The sequence below is a fragment of the Cetorhinus maximus genome, chromosome 21 (genome assembly GCF_964194155.1).
Source record: "Cetorhinus maximus chromosome 21, sCetMax3.hap1.1, whole genome shotgun sequence".
Lineage (NCBI taxonomy): Eukaryota > Metazoa > Chordata > Chondrichthyes > Lamniformes > Cetorhinidae > Cetorhinus > Cetorhinus maximus.
Window position 1 is genome coordinate 78,831,759 of NC_135899.1, and position 20,807 is coordinate 78,852,565.

The 20,807-nt window shown below is 42.4% G+C and overlaps 1 protein-coding gene across 3 annotated transcripts in view; it reads right to left on the reverse strand.

Annotated features, from left to right (window-relative positions):
- Window positions 1–1,185: 1,185 nt before the first annotated feature.
- The window catches only part of cep85 (centrosomal protein 85), a 60,117-nt gene continuing 40,495 nt past the window's right edge, over window positions 1,186–20,807 (reverse strand). For all 3 annotated transcript variants that reach the window (XM_078567210.1, XM_078567211.1, XM_078567212.1), the window contains 4 exons: window positions 13,945–13,995; window positions 11,588–11,695; window positions 9,448–9,673; window positions 1,186–3,677 (listed from right to left, as the gene is read on the reverse strand). In XM_078567210.1, coding sequence (XP_078423336.1) covers window positions 3,514–3,677; window positions 9,448–9,673; window positions 11,588–11,695; window positions 13,945–13,995 — 549 coding nt within the window. In that variant the 3' untranslated portion in view covers window positions 1,186–3,513. The remainder of the gene's footprint in view (window positions 3,678–9,447; window positions 9,674–11,587; window positions 11,696–13,944; window positions 13,996–20,807) is intronic.

The following is a 20,807-nucleotide window of genomic DNA, read 5'->3' on the forward strand; positions in this document are numbered from 1 at the left end:
AAGCAAGAAATCCATTGTTTATTCTCCCTCTCCTAAGACCAGTGAGTTGGAACTCACTCAATAGTTACCCTCCAGTACCACTCTCAACGTGAGCCCAAACTAGTTACTTAATCATGGGGACATCCTCACCCTAATTTCCAGGAAAGTAACTGGATAGAGATTGGAAGCATAAAAGTGTAGGGTCTGCTTTTGCCTCCCGAGCTTGGGGCACTGAAGCCAAATATAGCACCCTAGGCAAGAGCCTACTCACGACAGATGGAAGATCAGTCTCAAGGCCACCAGGTATATCATCTGGCATACGTTATCCAAATTCAGTTATCTGTTTAAAAATTGTATGTAAAATTGATGGTCCACCCAGATTTCTGCAATGGATATCGGTTTCTGGTTGACTTCACCTCAGCATTGATTGGCTAACCTTCATTTAGTCAGTCAGTCAATCTCCAGGCAAGAACAGAATAACTGGGACACGAAGAGCCTGGGCTTTTCAAACTGTCAAATATGGCACATATTTGATTGGTTTTAATGTTTGATTGTGTACTTGTCCCCAGAGGTAATGGAAGAAAGTGATGATTCAATTTTTCATTCTAACTTCCATTTATAATTGGCAGTTTATTTCTTCCCTCATTACATGATGGCAAAATGTGCATTTTATTCATTTGAATATTTTTTCCAAACAACTTGCTTTTATTTAGTTATGTATAGTTAGCATGTCCCAAGGCACTTCAACATTCTCAGACAAAATCTGATATCAAGCCACAAATGTTAGGGATTTTTGGGGGGGGGTTCAAAGTACCACTTAAAAAGTAGACAGGTGAAAATCAGGTTGTACAAGGGGCCAGGATTGGAGGAACACAGTTCTCAGAGGAGGTTAGAGAGACAGGGAGGAGCAAAGTCATGAAGGGATCTCAAAGCTAGAGAATTTTAAATAGAGGCTTTGCCAGACTGGAAGCCAATTAACTGGGGCAAGCGTAAAATTGAAAGCCTCCAGTGAGATTAAAACCTTGGAGGAGTTTGTTCCCATCATCCTCTCTCAAAAGAAGCAGTCACCCAGGGCAACCAACAGCTACCAATAAAAACCAAGAGAAAGAGTTAATGTCGGAAACTCAGGGCTAGAACGGATAATCTAATTCCCTCGAGGGGGTTTTAAAATCTGAAGTCTATGTAACTGATCACAGGTCCTCAATCACCAGTTAAATAGAAAATTTTATTTGCAAATACAAATGTAAGTACATGTACGAAATTTATAAATAAATCTTACATCAAAAATGTACAAAAATTGTAATAAAATTAGTACAAACAGTTGTCTTTTCAAGGCAAAGCAAGACAGTGAGAGGTTGACTCCTTCACACTGATCCTATTCAGATAAAATGCAGAGATGAGATATCCTGAGCTGTGGTTCCATTTGCAGGGCACACTTTCCAGTCGCTTCACGTGAATTATTCAGTATTCTGAAATCTTTATATTTTTCATTATGAAAAAGGAAATAAAATCAAAGCTGGGTAGAAGTTCAGAAACTGGCCAGTTTTTGCATAAGACATTATACAAAGGAAAACTTTCATTCAGCAGGACACTGGACAAGGCGAGAGGTCAGTATTACTTGGAGGTGAGTAGCTCCTTTTAGCATATATTTAAGAATACAGATGCACAACAGATTTTCCATGGATTTCAAAAACCTGTGGATGCTGGAAATCAACTGAAAACAAGGTCTGCCCATCTAAAAATTGAGGGATTCAATTAGGAAATTTTTTACAGTATTGAATGAGTTGCAAATTACAGTATCCCTTTTCATATAGTTTAATCTGCCTGAATAAAAACAATGAATCAGTTAGTACCCGTCCTTAAGGAAACGCAAAGATCTTACACATGCAGTGTGCAGCATTGCCTGGTCCAATAAATGAACACTGATCAAACCTGGCCCATGGAATTCGCTGAATGCACTTTACAAAAGGCTAAATGCTGCACTATTTTCAGTGACTTTTTCTGCATGATTAACAGTAATAGATGCGTAATCAAGCACTGCAGCAGTGACATGCTTTCTCTGGGTCCTCTTCGTACTACAGCAGTGCAGTAAGTGCACGTGCTTTGAAAATCTCTCAACATTGCTACAGAGTGTGGTCCAATTCAGAGATTCTCAGGGCCACTGAAAGCTCACAATCTATTTAAAATAATTTCTTGATTCAACAGTTTCTGCACAATTTAGGATCTAATTTTAGTTGTGGGCACAGTGGGGGTAGTCTCAATCCAGTCCCCAAGGTTCCCAATTTTCTCTTAAGTCCATGGGAAACAAATGTCAGACAGGTACAGTTAGGAAGTTTGCGCAGGAGAGGGTAAAAAGCTTCAGGATACATCTATTCCTGACCTGGTATTGCACAATATGGGCACTGGGTCCTGGAAGTGGTCCATTCCCTGGGCAAAGATGCTTCACTTAGATGAGAGCCATGTTCACCATTTTTAAAAATACAAGTTTAAAAATGAAAGTGCTGGGGATAACTACACTCCAGTTTCAGTCAATGCAGATCAGGGTAATTGCACACATCCATTCCATTCCAGCCTGCTCCACCCCACTCTGCCCCAGTATCACCAGTAGTGGTCAGGATATGCTCACTAAGAAATATCACAATTCTTCGGTTAAATGAAGGGCTTTTTACCCTAACCCACATCTATTAATTCCCACCCCTCCTGTTGATTTGTTTAAATTGTCGATTAAAGCAACCCACTCCTTTATATCTAGAAAAACTGCACACCTAATAATCAATTTACACAAAGATTATCACAGCTGTCTCCAAATTTAGCCCACAACATCTCCCAAAATGGCTAATTGCACCACTCCTCTCAAAATACCCAATTGCCTACTCCTTGGATTACATTCTCACTGCCAACTCCAACTGAAGTTTAGAAGCTGAAAGAATTGCAGCCAATCTAGGAACTGGCATTAAACACAAAAATTGTACAAAAATTAAAACAGAAAAGGCTGGAAACACTCATAAGGCCAGCCAGCATCTGTGATGAGAGAAACAGAGGTAATGTTTTAGTTTGTTTAGTTCCAATGAAAGCCATCTGACCAGAAGCTTTAATTGTTTTTCTCTCTCTACAGATGCTGCCAGGCAGCTGAGCATTCCCAGCATTTGAGTTTTAATCCAGATTTTCAGCATCCACAGTATTTTGCCTTTGAAGTTAGTTACTACACGTTACTGGAAATACTGCCACTATCATTAGATACAAGAGGATTGCTTGCAAAGTGAGTGAGCAAGCACTTGTTCTGTGGTTTGAATATTTACCGAAAGACACACAGGAAGGTGGTTGCCTGTTTACTGCATTAAAGCAGATGCAAGTGATGCAGCTGTAACTAAATTACCTCTGTTCATATCTTACAGGGAAACCGCACTGTAACAAGTTTGTGAACCTCTTTCCTGAACTGGTTTCAATCAAGGCATTTACCAGAATGTCCAACACAAAGATAAGTGCAGTGTCCTTCAAACCCAGGCCCCCCCACCCACTCCCTATTGCACACATTCACTGCGTGATGCAGTTGTCTCCCATGTCCTGAGCATATCGATCCGATATCCTAGTTCTCAACTCGTCGATGTCTCTGCCCAGCTGCCTCACTTCAGCCAGTCTCTTGGTCAGTAGCTCCATGTTCTGCCAGTCCCCCTCTTCTGCACTGGAATAATGCATCGCTGAGGAAAGCAAGTAATTAAACACAAGAACATAAAGCAGAGATTGAGAAAAGCAGCATTCTACCCATAGTCTTTCAAGGATTATTCTCAACAGACCCCTCCCCAATCCTACCTCACCAAACTTCACATCTGGATACTTCATTATCCACTCTCCCCTTCCCTTTTCTGTGCTCAAGGTGAGGGCGGAACCTTTGCACTTCAAGCACAGTGTCAGCACCCAGTACTGCAGACCAGAATTAAACAACCAAAATAGTTTTCTGAGTCTGACCCAACAATGTGCTTTTACCCAATACAAAGATCACCACCCTGCAACAAGGCATCATTGCTATTGCCTAAACCAACCACCCAAACCTGTCTGAGTTTATCAGTATCAGCTTTTTGCAGTAAGACCACACCATCAGGTGTCCAAAATCATTTCACTAGGACTTACCATCAACAGGCTGAGATTATAGCACCCAGGTCTGTGCTCCCTGAAGCCCCTACCCTCTACCACCCCTTAAAAAAAATCCAGCACTACTAATACCTCTTGAACCCATCTCCACCAACAACTCAATATCCAGCTCCTTTTAGAAGGCGCTAGCCTTGAATCATCTCCCTTCTATGGGAGTTTGTACCCCATGTTCACTACCCTCGGTGGTGGTGGGTGTGGGTGTGTGTAAGAGAAGGAGGGGGCAGGAATATTGTAAACTCCAACCTTACAATTTGAGAGCTTTGTATCTGTCCCGACTAGTCTCATGCTCAAGTTAAATATCTTCATTAGTTGCTTGAGCCACTAACTCAGTCCAAGCCCTAGAAGCACCCAGCCCCTTTTCCCTAAACCCTTTCTAATCCATTTATATCCTTGGAGATAGAACAACCCAAGTTAACATTATAGTCCAGGGCTCCCCTGTACAGTCAACCGAACGTTTTTCTGACTTGCGATCCAATGCCCACCACGGATAGCTGAATGCCTCATCTGCCTTACTGATCACTACTTTGCACGGACTACAGGATATCATCACTGCCAAATCCTTTGTGGCTACAACTACCGCAGACTTCAGTTGCACTCGTTTGTTACTGGTTCCAAATGCTTCCATATTAAAACTCACCTGCTATATTTCAGTCTTTCTACAACTAGCCAAAGTCTTTTTAATAAGATGGCTTTGTGTCTGTAGTGTAACACTACCACAGACAGCTTGCTGCACAATGCAAGCACAGAAATATGGCGATCCTAGGACAAAGCCCTATCGAACAGCACATTGCATTTCTCAAGTAATACCTTTCCCACTTGTACCACCATTCTATTGTTGTTAAAACATGTTCTCTGGGAGACATTGGCGTAGTGGTATCTGCCATCCTTATCTGGCCTGTCCTGTATGTGTGACTCCAGACCCACAGCAATATGGTTGACTCAATGTCCCCTGAAATGGCCTAGTAAGCCACTCAGTTGTATAAACCTCTACGATGTCTACAAGGAATATAGACTGCAGAGGTTCAAGGCAGCTCACCACCTCCTCCTTGAGGGCAATCAAGGATAGGCAATAAATGCTGGCCTAGCCCACATCCCATCAGTGAATAAAAAAAATCTAAGCAATTTATTGCATTACCCGTGAGCCTTAATCCTTTCCTGAGGTCGTGCAAGAAACTGAACGAGTAGCTACATCCACTGAATTACCCTGCCCCATTAGCTCAGTCACCCCTTCAAGTCCCCCAAGGAAGGCAGTGGCATAGTGGTATTGTCACTGGACTAGTAACCCAGAGACCCAAGGGACCCAGGTTCAAATCCCACCATGGCAGATGGTGAAATCTGAATTCAAAATCTAATGATGGCCATGAAACCATTGTCAATTGTCGTAAAATCTATCTGGATCACTAATGCCCTTTAGGGAAGGAAATCTGCTGACCTTACCTGGTCTGGCCTACATGTGATATAGGTCAACTCTTAAATACCCTCTGAAATGGCCTGGCAAACCACTCAGTTGTATCAAACTGCTAAAAGCAAGCCAAAAAGAAACGGATGGACCAGCCGGCATCAACCTAGGCACCAGAAACAACAACGGCAAACTCAGCCCTGTCAACTCTGCAAAGTCCTCCTTACTAACATCTGGGGGCTTGTGCCAAAATTGGAGATCTGCCTCGCAGGCTGGTCAGGCAACAGCCTGACAGTAATACTCTCAGAATCATACCTTACAGATTATGTCAACACCACCAGCACCATCCCTGGGTATGCAGTGTCCCATCAGCAGGACAAACCCAGTAGAGATGGTAGCACAGTGGTATACAGTCATGAGGGAGTCACCCTGGAAGTCCTCAACATAGACTCTGGACCCCATGAAATCTTATGGCACTAAGTCAACATGGCCAAGGAAACCTCTTGCTGATTACCATGTACCATCCCCTCCCTCAGCTAATAAATCAGCATTCCTCCATGTTGAGAAGCACTGAGGGTAGCAAGGGCACAGAATGTACTCTGGGGGGGGTCCATCACCAAGAGTGGCTGGGTAGCACTACTACTGACTGAGCTGGTTGAGTTCTAAAGGATATAACTGCTAGACTGGGTCTGTGGCAGGTGGTGAGGGAACCAAGAGAGAAAACCATACCTCACCTCATCCTCACCAACCAGCCTGCCACGGAAGCATTTGTCCATATCAGTATTGGTAGGAGTGACCACCGTACGGTTGTTGTGGAGACAAAGTCCTATCTTCACATTGAGGATACCCTCCATTATGTTGTGTGGCACTACCACTGTGCTAAATGGGATAAATTTCGAACAGATCTAGCAACTCAAGACTGGGTAACCATGAGCTGCTGTGGGCCATTAGCAGAATTGTACTCAACCATATTCTGTAACCTCATGGCCTGGCATGTACCCCACTATCATTACCACCAAGCCAGGGAATCAACCCTGGTTCCACGAAGAGTGTAGAGCATGCCAGGAGCAGCACCAGGCATACCTAAAAACGAGGTGGCAACCTGGTAAAGCTACAACACAGGACTACCTGCGTGCCAAACAGCATAAGCAGCAAGTGATAGAGCTAAGCTATTCCACAACCAATGGATCAGATCTAAGCTCTGTAGTCCAATCATGAATGGTGGTGGACAATTAAACAGCTCACTGCAGGGGGCAGCTCTACAAATATCCCCATCCTCAATGATTGGGGATCCCAGCACATCAGTGCAAAAGATAAGGCTGAAGCATTTGCAACAATCTTCAGCCAGAAGTGCCGAGTGGATGATCCACCTCAGCCTCCTCCTGAGGTCCCCAGTATCGCAGATGCCAGTCTTTGGCCAATTCAATTTACTTCACGTGTTATCAAGAAACTGAAGGTATTGGATACTCAAAGGCTATGGGCCCTGACAATATTCCAGCAATAGTACTGAGACTTGTGCTCCTGAATTTGCTGTGCCCCTTGGCAAGTTGTTCCAGTACAGCTACCAACACTGGCATCTACCCAGCAATGTGGAAAGTTGCCCAGGTAGGTCACGTACACAAAAAGCAGGACAAATCCAAACCGGTAAATCACTGCTTCATCAATCTACTCTCGATTATCTGTAAAGTGATGGAAGATGTCATAAATAATGCTAACAAGCAGCACTGCTTAGCAATAACCTGCTCACTGATGCTCAGTTTGGGTTCTGCCAGGGTCAATCAGCTCTTGACCTCAATACAGCCTTGGTTCAAACATGGACAAAAGAGCTGAACTCTAGAGGTGAGGCGAGAGTGACTGGCTTCGACAATAAAGCAGCATTTGACCAAGTGTGACATCAGGAAGCCCTAGCAAAACTGGAGTCAATGGGAATCAAGGGGAAAACTCTCCACTGGTTGGAGTCATACTTAGCACAAAGAAAGATGGTTGTGGTTGTTGGAGGTCAATCATCTCAGTTCCAGGACATCATTACAGGAATTCCTCAGGGTAGTATCCTCGGACCAACCATCTTCAACTGCTTCATCAATGACCTTCTTTCCATCACAAGGTCAGAAGTGGGGATGTTCGCTGATGATTGCACAATGTTCAGCGGCATTCACAACTCCTCAGATACTGAGGCAATCAATGTCCAAATGCATCAAGACATGGATAATATGCAGGCTTGGGTTGACAAGTAGCAAGTAACATTCACGCCACACGAGTGCCAGGCAATGACCATCTCCAACAAGAGAGAATCTAACCATCACCCCTTGACGTTCAACCATTGCTGAATCCCCCACTATCAACATCCTGGCAGGGGGAGGGAGGGGGGTTGCATACCATTGACTAGAAGCTGAACTGGACTAGCCATATAAATACTGTGGCTACAAGAGCAGGTCAGAGGCTAGGAATCCTGTGGCGAGTAACTCACCTCCTAACTCCCCAAAACCTGTCCACTATCTACAAGGCACAGGTCAGGTGTGTGATGGAATATTCTCCACATGCCTGGATGAGTGCAGCTCCCACAACACAAGAAACTTGACACCATCCAGAACAAAACAGCCCACTTAATTGACGCCACATCCACAAAAAACTCCATCACCGATGCACAGTGGCAGTGTGCACCATCTACAAGATGCACTGCAGGAACTCACCAAGCCTCTTTAGACAGCAACTTCCAATCCCACAACCACAAACGCCTAGAAGGACAAGGGCAACAGATGCATGGGGACACGACCACCTGGAAGTTCCCCGCCATGCCACTCACCATCCTGACTTGGTAACATATTGCCGTTCCTTCACTGTCACTAGGTCAAAATCCTGGAACTCCCTCCCTAACAGCAATATGGGAGTACCTACAGCACATGGACTGCAGCAGTTCAAGAAGCCAACTCGCCACCACTTTCAAGGGCAATTAGAGATGGGCAATAAATGCTGGCCTAGCCAGCGACACCCATACCCCATGAATGAAAACAAAAAAAAGAGTAGGTTGTAAAGAATGGTATCTCATTGGTAAACCTTGACAACTGTTCCCCACAATACCTGTGTCATCCTATAGAATACCCTCGAGCATTTCTCCACTGTCTGCAATTAACTGGTTCATGCCTTGCCTCCCATTTGTCCAAATCTAAGGAGCTGATTCAAATGTTGGCAAATGTTGATTTAATATTCAATAAAAGAAAGCAGCTTTTCTGGGGTTGCTATGCAAACCTTGAACTATTAAGTGGAAACTCTGCCAAATTATCTAAATTGAGGAAGAAATCAACCACCTGCTTATTCACTAAAACTAAATTGTAATTGCTGGGAAACGTAATTTTAAATCTCTTCTCCCTCCTTTCCTGAAGACACTGACTCATGCTCAGACTAAGGCACAATACAACAGTACCAAAACCCACCTATAGCCCAGTATCAAACATGGAAGGATGTTAGTGAATCGGTTGGGTTTTTTTAAATACAACAGAGGTTCATGATCAATCTGTTGCCTGTGTCCTTACTCGCAGCGAATCCCATTCACCCCTGCGCCCACTGGGCTACACTTGCACCCGATTAAGCAAAATCTTTATTTTAGAGTTCTCATTTTTGATTTCAATTCCCTCCCTCACCCTCCACCATCTCTAATTCCCTCCAACTTCACAACCCAAAATATCTGCACTCCACTAATTGAGTAATGAGTCTTATTGCTTTCCAATTGATGTAGGAAGGCAGTCCATCACAAGGATAGATGTGTTGGACGATGAATGGCTAGAGCGTAGGGATAAGTCATGTGATGAAACCTCCAGGAATACATTTAATCACAGTTGGCAACCCTTGTACGATTTCAGATGCTGATCTGCTGTAATTAGGAATGGATTGTTCCAACAAAGCGGGACACTTTGGGTACTTACACTGGATCCCGAGCAGGAGAGAGAGGTTAGGGTCTTTGCCTTGGGCTCTCTGCATGAGGATGTTACAGATTGACTGTAGGTCATGCAAACTTCTAGCCAGCTCTTGATGCAGCCTCTCCAACAGCTGCATGCTTTCAGATGGTAGTTGCTTGCTCTGGTCCAATTGTCCCAACTGTTCCAGAAGCGTCAAGTTCCTTTCGATCAGCTCCTGATTCTGGGCAGAAAGCTGGAATACAGAGCAATGTGAAGTGCTAAGTTGTATTTTGATGCAGAGTTTTCTTTCTACTTACTCTTTTTTATACAATTATGCACCATAAACTCATTACTAAATAATTTTCCAGCTTTCTCCCCACCCCTAAAACCATCCTGAAGTGCCAGTCTTTAGAGTAAAAGAAAATGACAGAAACATGCAGATCAGAACCAAGTGTCTCTGCTCAAAAGGTCACAGCACTTCCCATTCCTCCTCCCCCCCACCCCCCCCCCCCCCGACCCCAACCAAAGACAAGTAGTAAGGACACGAGCATTTCCCCATGTTGCAACTTCCGGATTAAGGCATACTTTGGAAGACTATTAAAGCAATACCCAGGGGAGTAACATCCCTCTTTTCATTTATACACATGGCAAACCTGCTTTGTGGCACAGGTTTTTCCCCTCATTTTTTGGGGGTGGCAGGGGAAATGGTTACATTATTCTTGGTTTGTTCCTGGTCCTTTTCTTGGCTCACTCAACATAACAGACAGGCAACCTGCCTGGAGGGCACCATCCAGAGTCACCAAACCACAAAAGCAGGTTGATGGTCCCCTCCCATCCCAGTGGCTGTGCACCTCCATTAGAGATGGTTCAGCTGTCACATTCAGGCAGTACAAATTTACACCAATATTCAGGAAAACACAAACTCCATATTCAGCTTTCTTTCCATGTTCAGTTACAGTCAGCTTGGATTGGTTATACACCTGTCATACCAAATGCCTACCAGGTGTGGACCAAAAACGCAAAATGTTGTTGCCCAGCTGCATACATTAATTCAGTGTGGATTCTACCTGATGTTAAAACACATGTGACTTTATAGGGTTGTTTATACCCAATGATAGCAGTGTGCATCACAAGGGTTGTGGTTCTCCGCCCACAGTTGTCTCTATACCCACTTCTGGAAGGCATTGGAAAGAGAGAGTGGAAGTGGATGCGAGAGAGCATCTTGCTCTTCTGTCATGTGGTTTCTAATGGCCAATTATAGGTCTGATTATGTCAATAACTGTGCAGCGCAGAGAAATCAAAGTTAAAACCAATATCGAGCTAGGACTGAATAATTATTGCATTAAAAAACTAATGATCATTAGAGCATTCTGGACCTGCTCTTAAATAGGAGTGCGCACACAAAATAGATGTGCGCAGACAGAGGATCAAGTTCTTGCAAGAGTTACTCATTCCTGCTCTCGCCTCCCCTAATATCTCAATCCCTCTTAAAACTCTTACATTTCCACCTTTCTTCCAGATAGATGAAAGGTCATTGACCAGGAACATAAGCTCAAACGTTAACTCTGATTTTCTCTCAGATGCTGCCCAACTTGCTGAGCATTTCCAGCACTGTTTTCATCTCAACTCCTCATTCAGCCAAGGTGCCAATATGGCCCAGAATGCACAGTCCACAGGCAGCAGCAAGGTACATTGGTGAATGTCTAGGAGGTGGCATGAATCAAATACCAACAAGTTCTTCCCCTCTTTGGGCGGATGGACGCTCACCAGTTCCAAACTCTCAATTATGAATCATGTGATATTAGAATGGCCATTAAACAACAAAACCATTGACCACATACAATGGAATTTATTGGAATCCTATTGATTAAGGATGTGCAAGGTCATCATTCAATGCTCAGGTTCTCTTCCCTAATCAATATTCAATAGCAACTTTTACAAAGCGCAGGATGTGTTAGGACTGCCAAAGCATGGCTTTTGTATGAACAGCTATAAGTCAAATAGACTACTGGCTTAGAAGATCTGCTAAAAATGGGTCATTCCAACAGCCTGTTTGTGATTTGGAGTAGTTTCATCTTCAGTTGCAAGGTCCTCAGACTTTGGGAACTGGCAGCATTATTGTGTCTTGCAGGATCTGAAAGTAGCTATTAAATCCTTCAGTTCTCACCTCTTTCATGGCCTTCCTCAGTAACAGTGATCCATTCTCCTTCCCAGATAGCTCCTCACGAAGACCCTGACTTGTCCCTTCTTCTTGTGCCACACGCTCCTCTAGGGTCTACAGATAAGGTTAGAGGGTGATAGAAATTAAAATATTTTAATAATCACCACCACTGCAACTAGTCCCTCCTCTCTAAGAACTGACTGGGGGACTGCTCCATGGGACCTGCAGACCTTCAAGGCTTCACCAATTTCAATAGAGTGTTGTCAGCCTTTTCTACCATTTTAGCATCATAACCAAGCCGAATCTTGTCCTCACCAAACACCCACACACCAGGTTGACGGCAGCAGTCGCTGGATAGTGATTAGGCCTGGAATGCTGATTATTAAGATCTCTAGCTCCATGATGCTGAATGCAGCTGCAAACCTGAACTTAGGGATTCTTTATCAAAAGTGTTATCCAACAAAGTAAACTCCATTTAAAGGAAAGCTAGACAAGTACATGAGGGAGAAAGGAATAGAAAGATATGCTGATTGGGTTAAGTAAAGTAAGGCAGGAGGAGACTCATGTGGAATACAAATACTGGTGTAAACAATTGGTTCTGTACTTTACATTCTCACTGTGTCTCCTGCCAGCGCAATATAGCTGGCCGATACCAGTCTGTGTACACACATTGGTCTGCGCATGCACAGAAATCCACTGATGTGCACATACAGGTTTACCCAGAACACTGCCAATTCAATTTTGCTTTCAAACTCGGTTACTGCAATATGCTTAATTTGTGGATTCCACACATCACTTGGTCGGCCGTTGCTTGGAACATCTAGCTCACAAGCATTTTATTTACACTGGGGGAAAAAAAAGTGTTACAGTATTTTACAAGGAGTGACTCACTTTAATGATTTCTGTCATCGCAATTTATAAGCACTGTGGACATCTTTTGATAAATATTCAGTGGTCTGAAAGATTCAGTCAAAACAGGAAAGAAAACTGTTGCAATGTTATACTGAGCTCACTAATTCTAGCGGTTTAGCGATGGGGCAGAATCCTGCCTTAAAACGTCTGCATTTTCTCAAATCTCTTCAGTTTAAGGAGGATCAATGAATTAATGATGTTGCAGAACTAAATATGATTTTGCAAAATACTGACAGCCACTTTATTTTGATGCATGGTACATCATTCTTGAAAGTAAATAAGATAGGTTCATGTTGCACATGGCGCCCTATAAAGTTGGCAGCCGGACATGCACCCTGTAGAGATGGTGGCCACGCATATAAACACAAGAAATGAGGAGGAGTAGGCCATTCAGCCCCTCGAGCCTGCTCCGCCTTTCAATAAGATCACGGCTGATCGGTTTGTGTTTTGAATTCCACATTCACATCTACCCCCGATAACCTTGGATTTCCTTACCTAACAAGAATCTATCTACCTCTGCCTTAAAAATATTCAATAACCCCCCACCTCCTGAGGCAGAGAATTCCAAAGTTGCACAACCTTCAGAAAAAAATTTCTCCTCATCTCTGTCCTAAAAGGGCGACCCCTAATTTTAAAACAGTGCCCCCTCATTCTGGACTCGCCCACAAGAAACAATGTCCTTTCCATGTCCACATTGTCAAGGCCATTCAGGACCTTGTATACTTCAATCAAATCACCCCTCACTCTTCTAAACTCCAGTGGAAACAAGCCCAGCCTTTCCAACCTTTCCTCATAAGTCAACCGCACTCATTCCAGAGACAACCCACTCATTCCAGGTATCAATCTATTAAACCTCCTCTGAACCGCCTCCAATGAATTTACATCCTTCCTTAAATATGACGACCAAAACTGCACACAATATTCGGTGTGCGGTCTCACCAATGCCCTGTATAACTGCACATGCATGGTGTTGGCAGCAAATGCAGCCTTAGATTCTATGTAATTCATCTCTGACCAGGTACAGGACACCCAAAATTGTCAGCCTTACAAAAATCAGCTGTTAATGCAACTGCTGGTTTTTTTAATAAAAATATTGTGCCTAGTATTATTGAGCACTTCCACATCAGGAAAAACATGACAGGATGCAACGTAACCATCCCTCCATAGTTAGTCTTATGTACCTTAAACCCCTTTTACTACATCAACCATCCTAATAGCCTGAGAGAGACTGCCATTGTCCAACATAGTTCTGTGCTGTAGCACCAACACCTATTAGGAATTGGCTGAAACTTCCCATGTTCACCACAGTGGCTGATAAAGAGAGATTCTAGACTTTGATCACACTAATATGGTCTGGAATTAAACACAACACTCAGAACAGGGGAGATGTATCATTTTCTTTTTCCACCCCCAGTACCAATGATTTACACAGACGGTTGAAATCTCCTTACCTGTATTTGTGAGGTGAGCTGTTCCATTTTCTTCTGTTGTTTATCTATAATCTTAAAAGTAAACACAAAGAATCAGAAACAACATCGGAAAGGAGCATGATTACTTTTGCCTTAAGATTACATTATATGCAAAAGGCAAGATATACAGTGAGGATGAGATGTGATAGTGATTGTTATACATTGGTATTTACACAAAAATATTAGATCTTTGGTACCACAGGATAAACAAGTACAAAGCCTTTGCTACACGAAGGATGTGATGCTTAGTCACTGGAAATATCGACTTGAAAATGAAAGTCTCAATAATAATAGTCAAATTACTGAATTCTTTTTTCAATGGCCCAAGGTTGAGGTACCACCATTTGTAACCCTACCACACTAAAAATTACTAGAAAAGATGAGTCGCAAATTATGAAAGGAACATTAAAAAAGTAGACCATATAGCCCCTCAAGCCTATTCCACCCATTCAATAAGATCACGGCTAACTTTCCACATCAACTCCACTTTCCTGCCTATCGCTGGATTCCCTTAGCGCTCAAAATGTATTGACCTGGCTTCAAATATGCTCGATGACTAAGTGTCTGCCCCCACTTTTGGGAAAGGGTAGATAATTTCAAAGATTCACAATGCTCTGAGAGAAGAAATTTATCAATCCTAAGTGGCTGACCCCTTACCCTACGACCCCAAAGTTCCCCTCTACAGTCAAAGGAACAACCTCGTAGCATCTACCCTGTCAAGCTCTAAGGATTTTGTACAATTCAGCAACATTACTTCTCATTCTTCTAAACTTCAGAGAATATAGCCTCATTCTATTCAACCTATCCACATTGGACAACACTCCCTCACTCCCAGCATCAATGCAGAACAGCAAATTGGTTAGATGGGAGAGAGTGTTAATGATGCACCTCTGCAACTCCCCCCAAAGTGGTTGGAAGTTATGTCAGGAAGAGATAATTATTTTACAATAAATTCCAATAACATTATGGAAATTGAGTAATAGTGGGATGTGCCTGTGTGTGTGAGAGAGACTTAATTGAATCAAAGGCAGCTAGTCTGGGTGCTTTGGTGTAAGAAGAGAAGTTAGGTTTGAAATGTTAATTAGGTAAACATGGGGAAGTTTTAGAATGTGAAGTGCAAAGGGAACATTTGCATTTTTAAACAAGCTATAGTGGCTTGAATTCAAAGGAGGGAGTGTAATGTATGCCTAGCCAGCAGAAATAGCATCTTTATTTATTTTTCCCAAAGATTACTGGTGGAATTGGTACTATGATAGATTTTTTATTAGTAGAGGTAAAGTTCAAAAGGCATAGTGAAACAATGGGAATTTGCATTCAAAGAGGAAAATATGTATAAAGGAGGGAAGACTGTTTGTAAGTGAGGCAGTTTAAGATCCAACAAGTGTGAAAAGCCTGCATGTACCAAACTGCTACCTCCAGGGACTGAAGTTTAGAGAACTCACTTTGAATCCGGCTGTTCAGGGTATCATTTACTTAGTCTGGGTCTTTTAAAATCAGAGTCTTACTGTTGCCTTAATGAAAGTGTAACTGGGAGTTAAATAAATTACAGGTTTTATAAGTTATTATAGTCGTAATTTGTAGATATATGTTTGTGCTTACAATCTTTTCTTTTACGAAACCTCTTATAAAAACCTGAGACTCGGTAGTCTTATTACTAAATTCAAAGCCCACATTTGAAACAAACAAATTGTAAATTAGTTGTGACAGTTGTTTCAAGCTTCCCTCTGGAATTTGAACAGCTCAGCATTCACCATCTGCTGTGTCATACAGTTATGCTCCACAACCTTAATTTCTGGTGCCACTTTTGTTCATTGTGTGGACTTTGACTGGGAGGAAATGGTGTCAAAGCTTGCAAATGTTGTCAAAACAGAAGACCAAAGGATGCAGTATAGGAACATTGTTAAGACAAGAAATGAACAATATAGAGACATATAGAATTCAACAATAGCAAGTGTGCAGTAATTAATTTTGGTTATTTAAGTATTAAGTAAATGGAACTAGGCTTGGTGCTATGGCAGGCTAAAGGAATTGGGTGTTGGAGGGAGCAGGGGAGAAACACAAGGTATGAAAGGGCAGAACCTCCGGTCAATAATGCTGTAAAAAAAAAAGCTAATGAAATCCTGTACAGAAACCTAATAAGTAATAATAAGCCTATATTACTTCAGCAATATAGAGCACAATGTGCAGTTTGGCCTAAAAACCGCAGCAGGATATTGAGATTCAAGAGCATACAACGCAGATTCACCAGGATGCTACCTACAATGAAGAAATAAGAATACAAAAGATTTAAACACTTTTATTTCTTGTAATACAGATTAAAAAGGGCCATACGATAGAAGTGTTGAAAATTATAATTCCACCTTCCAAACCCATGACTACTACAATCTAGGACACGGGCAGCAGATAGTTGGGAACACCACCACCTGGAAGTTCCCCTCCAAGTTATTCACCATCCTGACTTGGAAACATCGCTGTTCCTTCGCTGTCACCAGGTCAAAATCCTGAAACTCCCTTCCTAACAGCACTGTGGATGTACCTACACCACATGGACTGCAACGGTTCAAGAAGGCAGTTCATCACCGCCTTCTCAAGGACAACTAGGGATGGGCTATAAATGCTGGCCCAGCCAGCGAAGCCCACATTATGTGAATGAATAAAAAAATAAAATAAATAAATAAATGAGGGAGAACAGAGTAGGGGGAAGCGAATCAGTAGTGGAGGGGGGCAACAATTAAGAGGCCATAGATACCAGATTAAATGCAAGAGATTTAGAAGAGGGCAGAAGAATCTTCAGAGTTGAGACTGTGGAATTCACTTCTAATAGAGGTAGAAACTATATAAACATTCAAAAATTAGACTGAATAGATGGAGAAAGGCAAAGAGGTGAAGAGATATCAGAACAGGGTAGATAATTGCGATTAGAACTATTTGCTTTTGTGGAGGGCAAGCGTCAACACAGAAAGGCCTATTGTCATGTTGTAACTTTGTAATTCCTGGCCTTTTCATCACTTCTCCAATGACAGCCCCCACCCCCAATTTTAATTTCACAACAGGTCACAACCCTCAGCCCTACTCACTGGAACTCCCTCCAAGCCTCTCCTTTTTCCTCTTCTCTCCATCACCAAAATCTACTCAAAGCCCACCTTTTCTATCAAGTTTTCTATTCCGCTTCTTAATGTCTCAACATTGGGCAATAGGCAATGACCAATCTCCACCGTGAAGTGCCGTGGGATTTTTGTTTTAATGCAATAGGTGCACAGTAAAAGTTGCTACTGTTTTTGAAAGTTATTCTGCTGATTTGAATATATGAAATATCTGAACTGAACTAGAACCTGCTGTGGCTCATTATTATATAAATACAACGAGCAAAACCCTTTTGTTTTCCCACATTGCGAATTTTAGAAGGACATGCAAGACTACAGAAAGACAAGGAGAGAAGCTGTGTTGTCCTACTTTCAGCAAAGATCAAAAGACTATTGCTCTGTTATCACATTGGAAACAATGAAATCTGATTCCCAAGGAAACAAAGGTAATCAGAGCTGCCGACAAGTGGTGGTGGCGGGGGGAGGAGAGGAGGGCAGTCTACTAAATAATCTCCATTTTAAATTCAAAGATTCAGTTTTATTTAATTAGGGCACATCCTTTTCTGATTTACTTTATACCAGTTTGAACTTCAAAAAAGGAACAGGATAAAAAGCTCAGCCCAAGAGCTGTAGCTCTTTCTGCATCATCCCCATTTAAAAGAAGTGTGCATTAAATCTCAGCAATTGTGTAATGGATGCTGACCTGCCCTCAGTATTAATGAGTTTAAAAAATGGCTGGTCATAATTTTGCAGGTTATAAACTAAGTTAGTTTTATTTTTTTGCTTATTTAGTAGATTGGTAGTTTCTAGCTATTCAGTCCACTGATGATCATTCTTCAGTTATCTGAAAGTTCGGAGCCAACAAAGTGGTGGGGATGTGGGGCCAGGGGAGAAGTAGCTGTCATTTCGTCAACAAGTACATGAAGATTATCTGGTTAAAGCCTGAAAATCATGAGAACAAAACAAGTTCACTGTTTAAGTCCTGGCAAAATGAGTTAAGAGTAGAACATGTGCAGTGAGTCTTAATTTCAACACAATGAGAATGTAAGCAAGGGGATTGTGTCAGGTTACAAATTTAGAGTTTTAGAATTGGACATTGTCTGCTGCATGTCAACAGCCAGTGACCATCAAAACATGCATTAAATGGTCAAGGCTGATTAGATGCATGACCAAATAGAGGCACAGTATGAAAACATGCTATAAAACACAAAAATAGAGTAATGGTTAACTGTGAGAAGGACTGTAAATAACTTGGACATAGAATAATTAACATATTGGGCAGATGGATGTTAAACAAGATTCAATCTTGACAATTGAGAGATGAAGCATTCTGCATGGAGAAATGAAGCATGCAATAAGTGATGATGCTTTAAAAGGAGTACAAGAGCAGAGAGGCATGGGTTTTAGATGCACAAATCTCAAAAGTTGGACAAGTCAATAACGCATCAAGAATCCTAGGTGTAAAATGTGTGGCATATACAGAATATAATGCCAATAGGGAGCTGCCTCATGAGGGAATTCCAGTGGTGAATCGCGTCACCCATTTAGGCAAGGCGACCAGTACACCACCACCACCCCCCACCCTATTCATTCACGGTGACATCTGGCGAAACCCAGCCTCATTGCTAATCCCCTCTTTGATAAAGCCCCTACCTCAGCACTAGGCCCCTTCAAAAGTACCCCCAACTCAACAATAAAACATCCTTAATAAAACAACTCACACAACACTATACCATAGAACCCCTGAATAAAACCCCCACCTCAACACCATCAATCCACTCCTCTTATGTCACCCCCTCCCTTCCCTAGCTCAGGCTTTTCCCTCACCCAGAGCCTATGCTAGACTCCCCCTGCCCACCATCTCACCCCTCACTGCCCACCCACAAAACTAGGCCCAGGTCCAGCACCAGGCAACCGTCGAAACCTATCAGCCCAGTACAAAGAGGGCCCACTGTGGTCCAGCTCCCTACATCTCTCTCTCTCAGTTCTGGGTTACTGGACTCCCCTGGAAGTGGTTAGCAAATTCTGCTACCATGGGTCATGGTGACTGACCACCTGTCTCTTGATACAGACCTTGATACATGCATAGTGAAAGCAGCTACCTTTGGGCAACTCACGAAACAAGCATAGATCAAGCTGATTCTTTGAACCAAAATACACGTTTATGAGGCCTGTGTTCTCGCACCTTATTGTGTGCCTGTGAAACATGGAAGACTTACAGCTATCAAGAAAGGAAGCTCAAGGATTCTTGTCTATGCTGTTTGCAGCACATTCTGGGCTTCTCACGGAAGGACAAAATCACGAATGCTGGAATCCTCTCAAAGGCAAAGCTCCAAAGTATGTTAGCTCATCAAGCAAAGGCTACTTTGCTGGCTCAGGCACATTCTCAGGATGGAACATGGTTGCAGATCTAAGGATTTTGTGTGTGATAGCCATGTGACCAGTATGAGACCCGAAACTCCACTTCAAGGATGGTTGCAAGCATGACATGAAGGCTCTAAACATTGATTCTTGCATCTGGGAGACACTAGCTGTTGACAGAGAAAAATGGTGACATCACCTGTGGGCTTGTGTGTGCCACCATAGCAACTGGTGGCTACAGGGCTTGGCAACAGATACCAAGACCCAAAACAACTCACGACGACTGATAAACACTTCATATGTAGCACTTGTAGCAGACCTGGCTCTCATGGATTGGTCTCTTCAGTTATCAGAAGTGCACCATATGAAGCTACCCCACCGCAAAGGACTTAATTTGTTGTATGTCCATCTTATGAGGATGTAAGCATGCCAACAATAGGATGACATATAAAAGTATAGTGGGAATGTTAAACCTAACTAATCATAGGTTAAGCTCCAGTAAGAATACTGTGCCCAGTTTTGGGTATAATAATAATCAATGACAAGGCAAGGTGCAAAAGGAGATTTATTAAATTATCACAGGATTGAAACTTCAGTTATAATGAAAGCCTAGAAAAACTGGATTGTTATTGGAAGGCTCATGAAGAAATCTGACAGAAGTGTTCAAAATATTGAGGGTTCTTAATAAACTAAATCCATTGGTCAGTGAGTCAGTAATTAGAGGGCAAAAATTTATCACCAGCTGAACAGAACAGCAAAAATATTTGTTTAATTATTTTCCACACAGGTATGTTAAGAGATGGTATATCTCACAAGGAACAATAATAAAAGCAGAATCCATAGAAAAAATTAAGTATGAGGGTGAGGGAGTGGAAGGGTAGGGGAATGGGGCTAAATGGATAGCTCTAAAAATGAGGTTTCCCACTGAAGATGAAGAGGAACTTCTCTCAGAAGGTTATTAGCCTTTGGAATTCTTTTCCAAGGTGAGCAGTGGGTCATTCAATATATTCAAGGCTGAGTTAGACAGCTTTTTGATCTACAAGGAAGGCGAAGGTTATGGAAGATAGGCAGGTAAATGAAGTTGAGGCCACAATCAAATCAGTCATGATCTCATTGAATGGCAGAGCAGGCTCGATGGGCAAACTGGCCTACTCCTGCTCCCATTTCTTATGATCTTATTTCCCTTTATTAGCCAAGGTATGGAAAATAAGAGCAGGGAGGATATGCTAGAACTGTATAAAACACTAGTTCAGCCAAAGCTGGAGTACTGCGTATAATTCAGAGACTACATTACAGGAAGGATGCAACCACACTAGAGGATACAGAGGTTTACAAAGATGCTGCCAGGACTGGAGAATTTTAGCTATGAAAGAAGTTTGGATAGGCTAGGGTTGTTTTCTT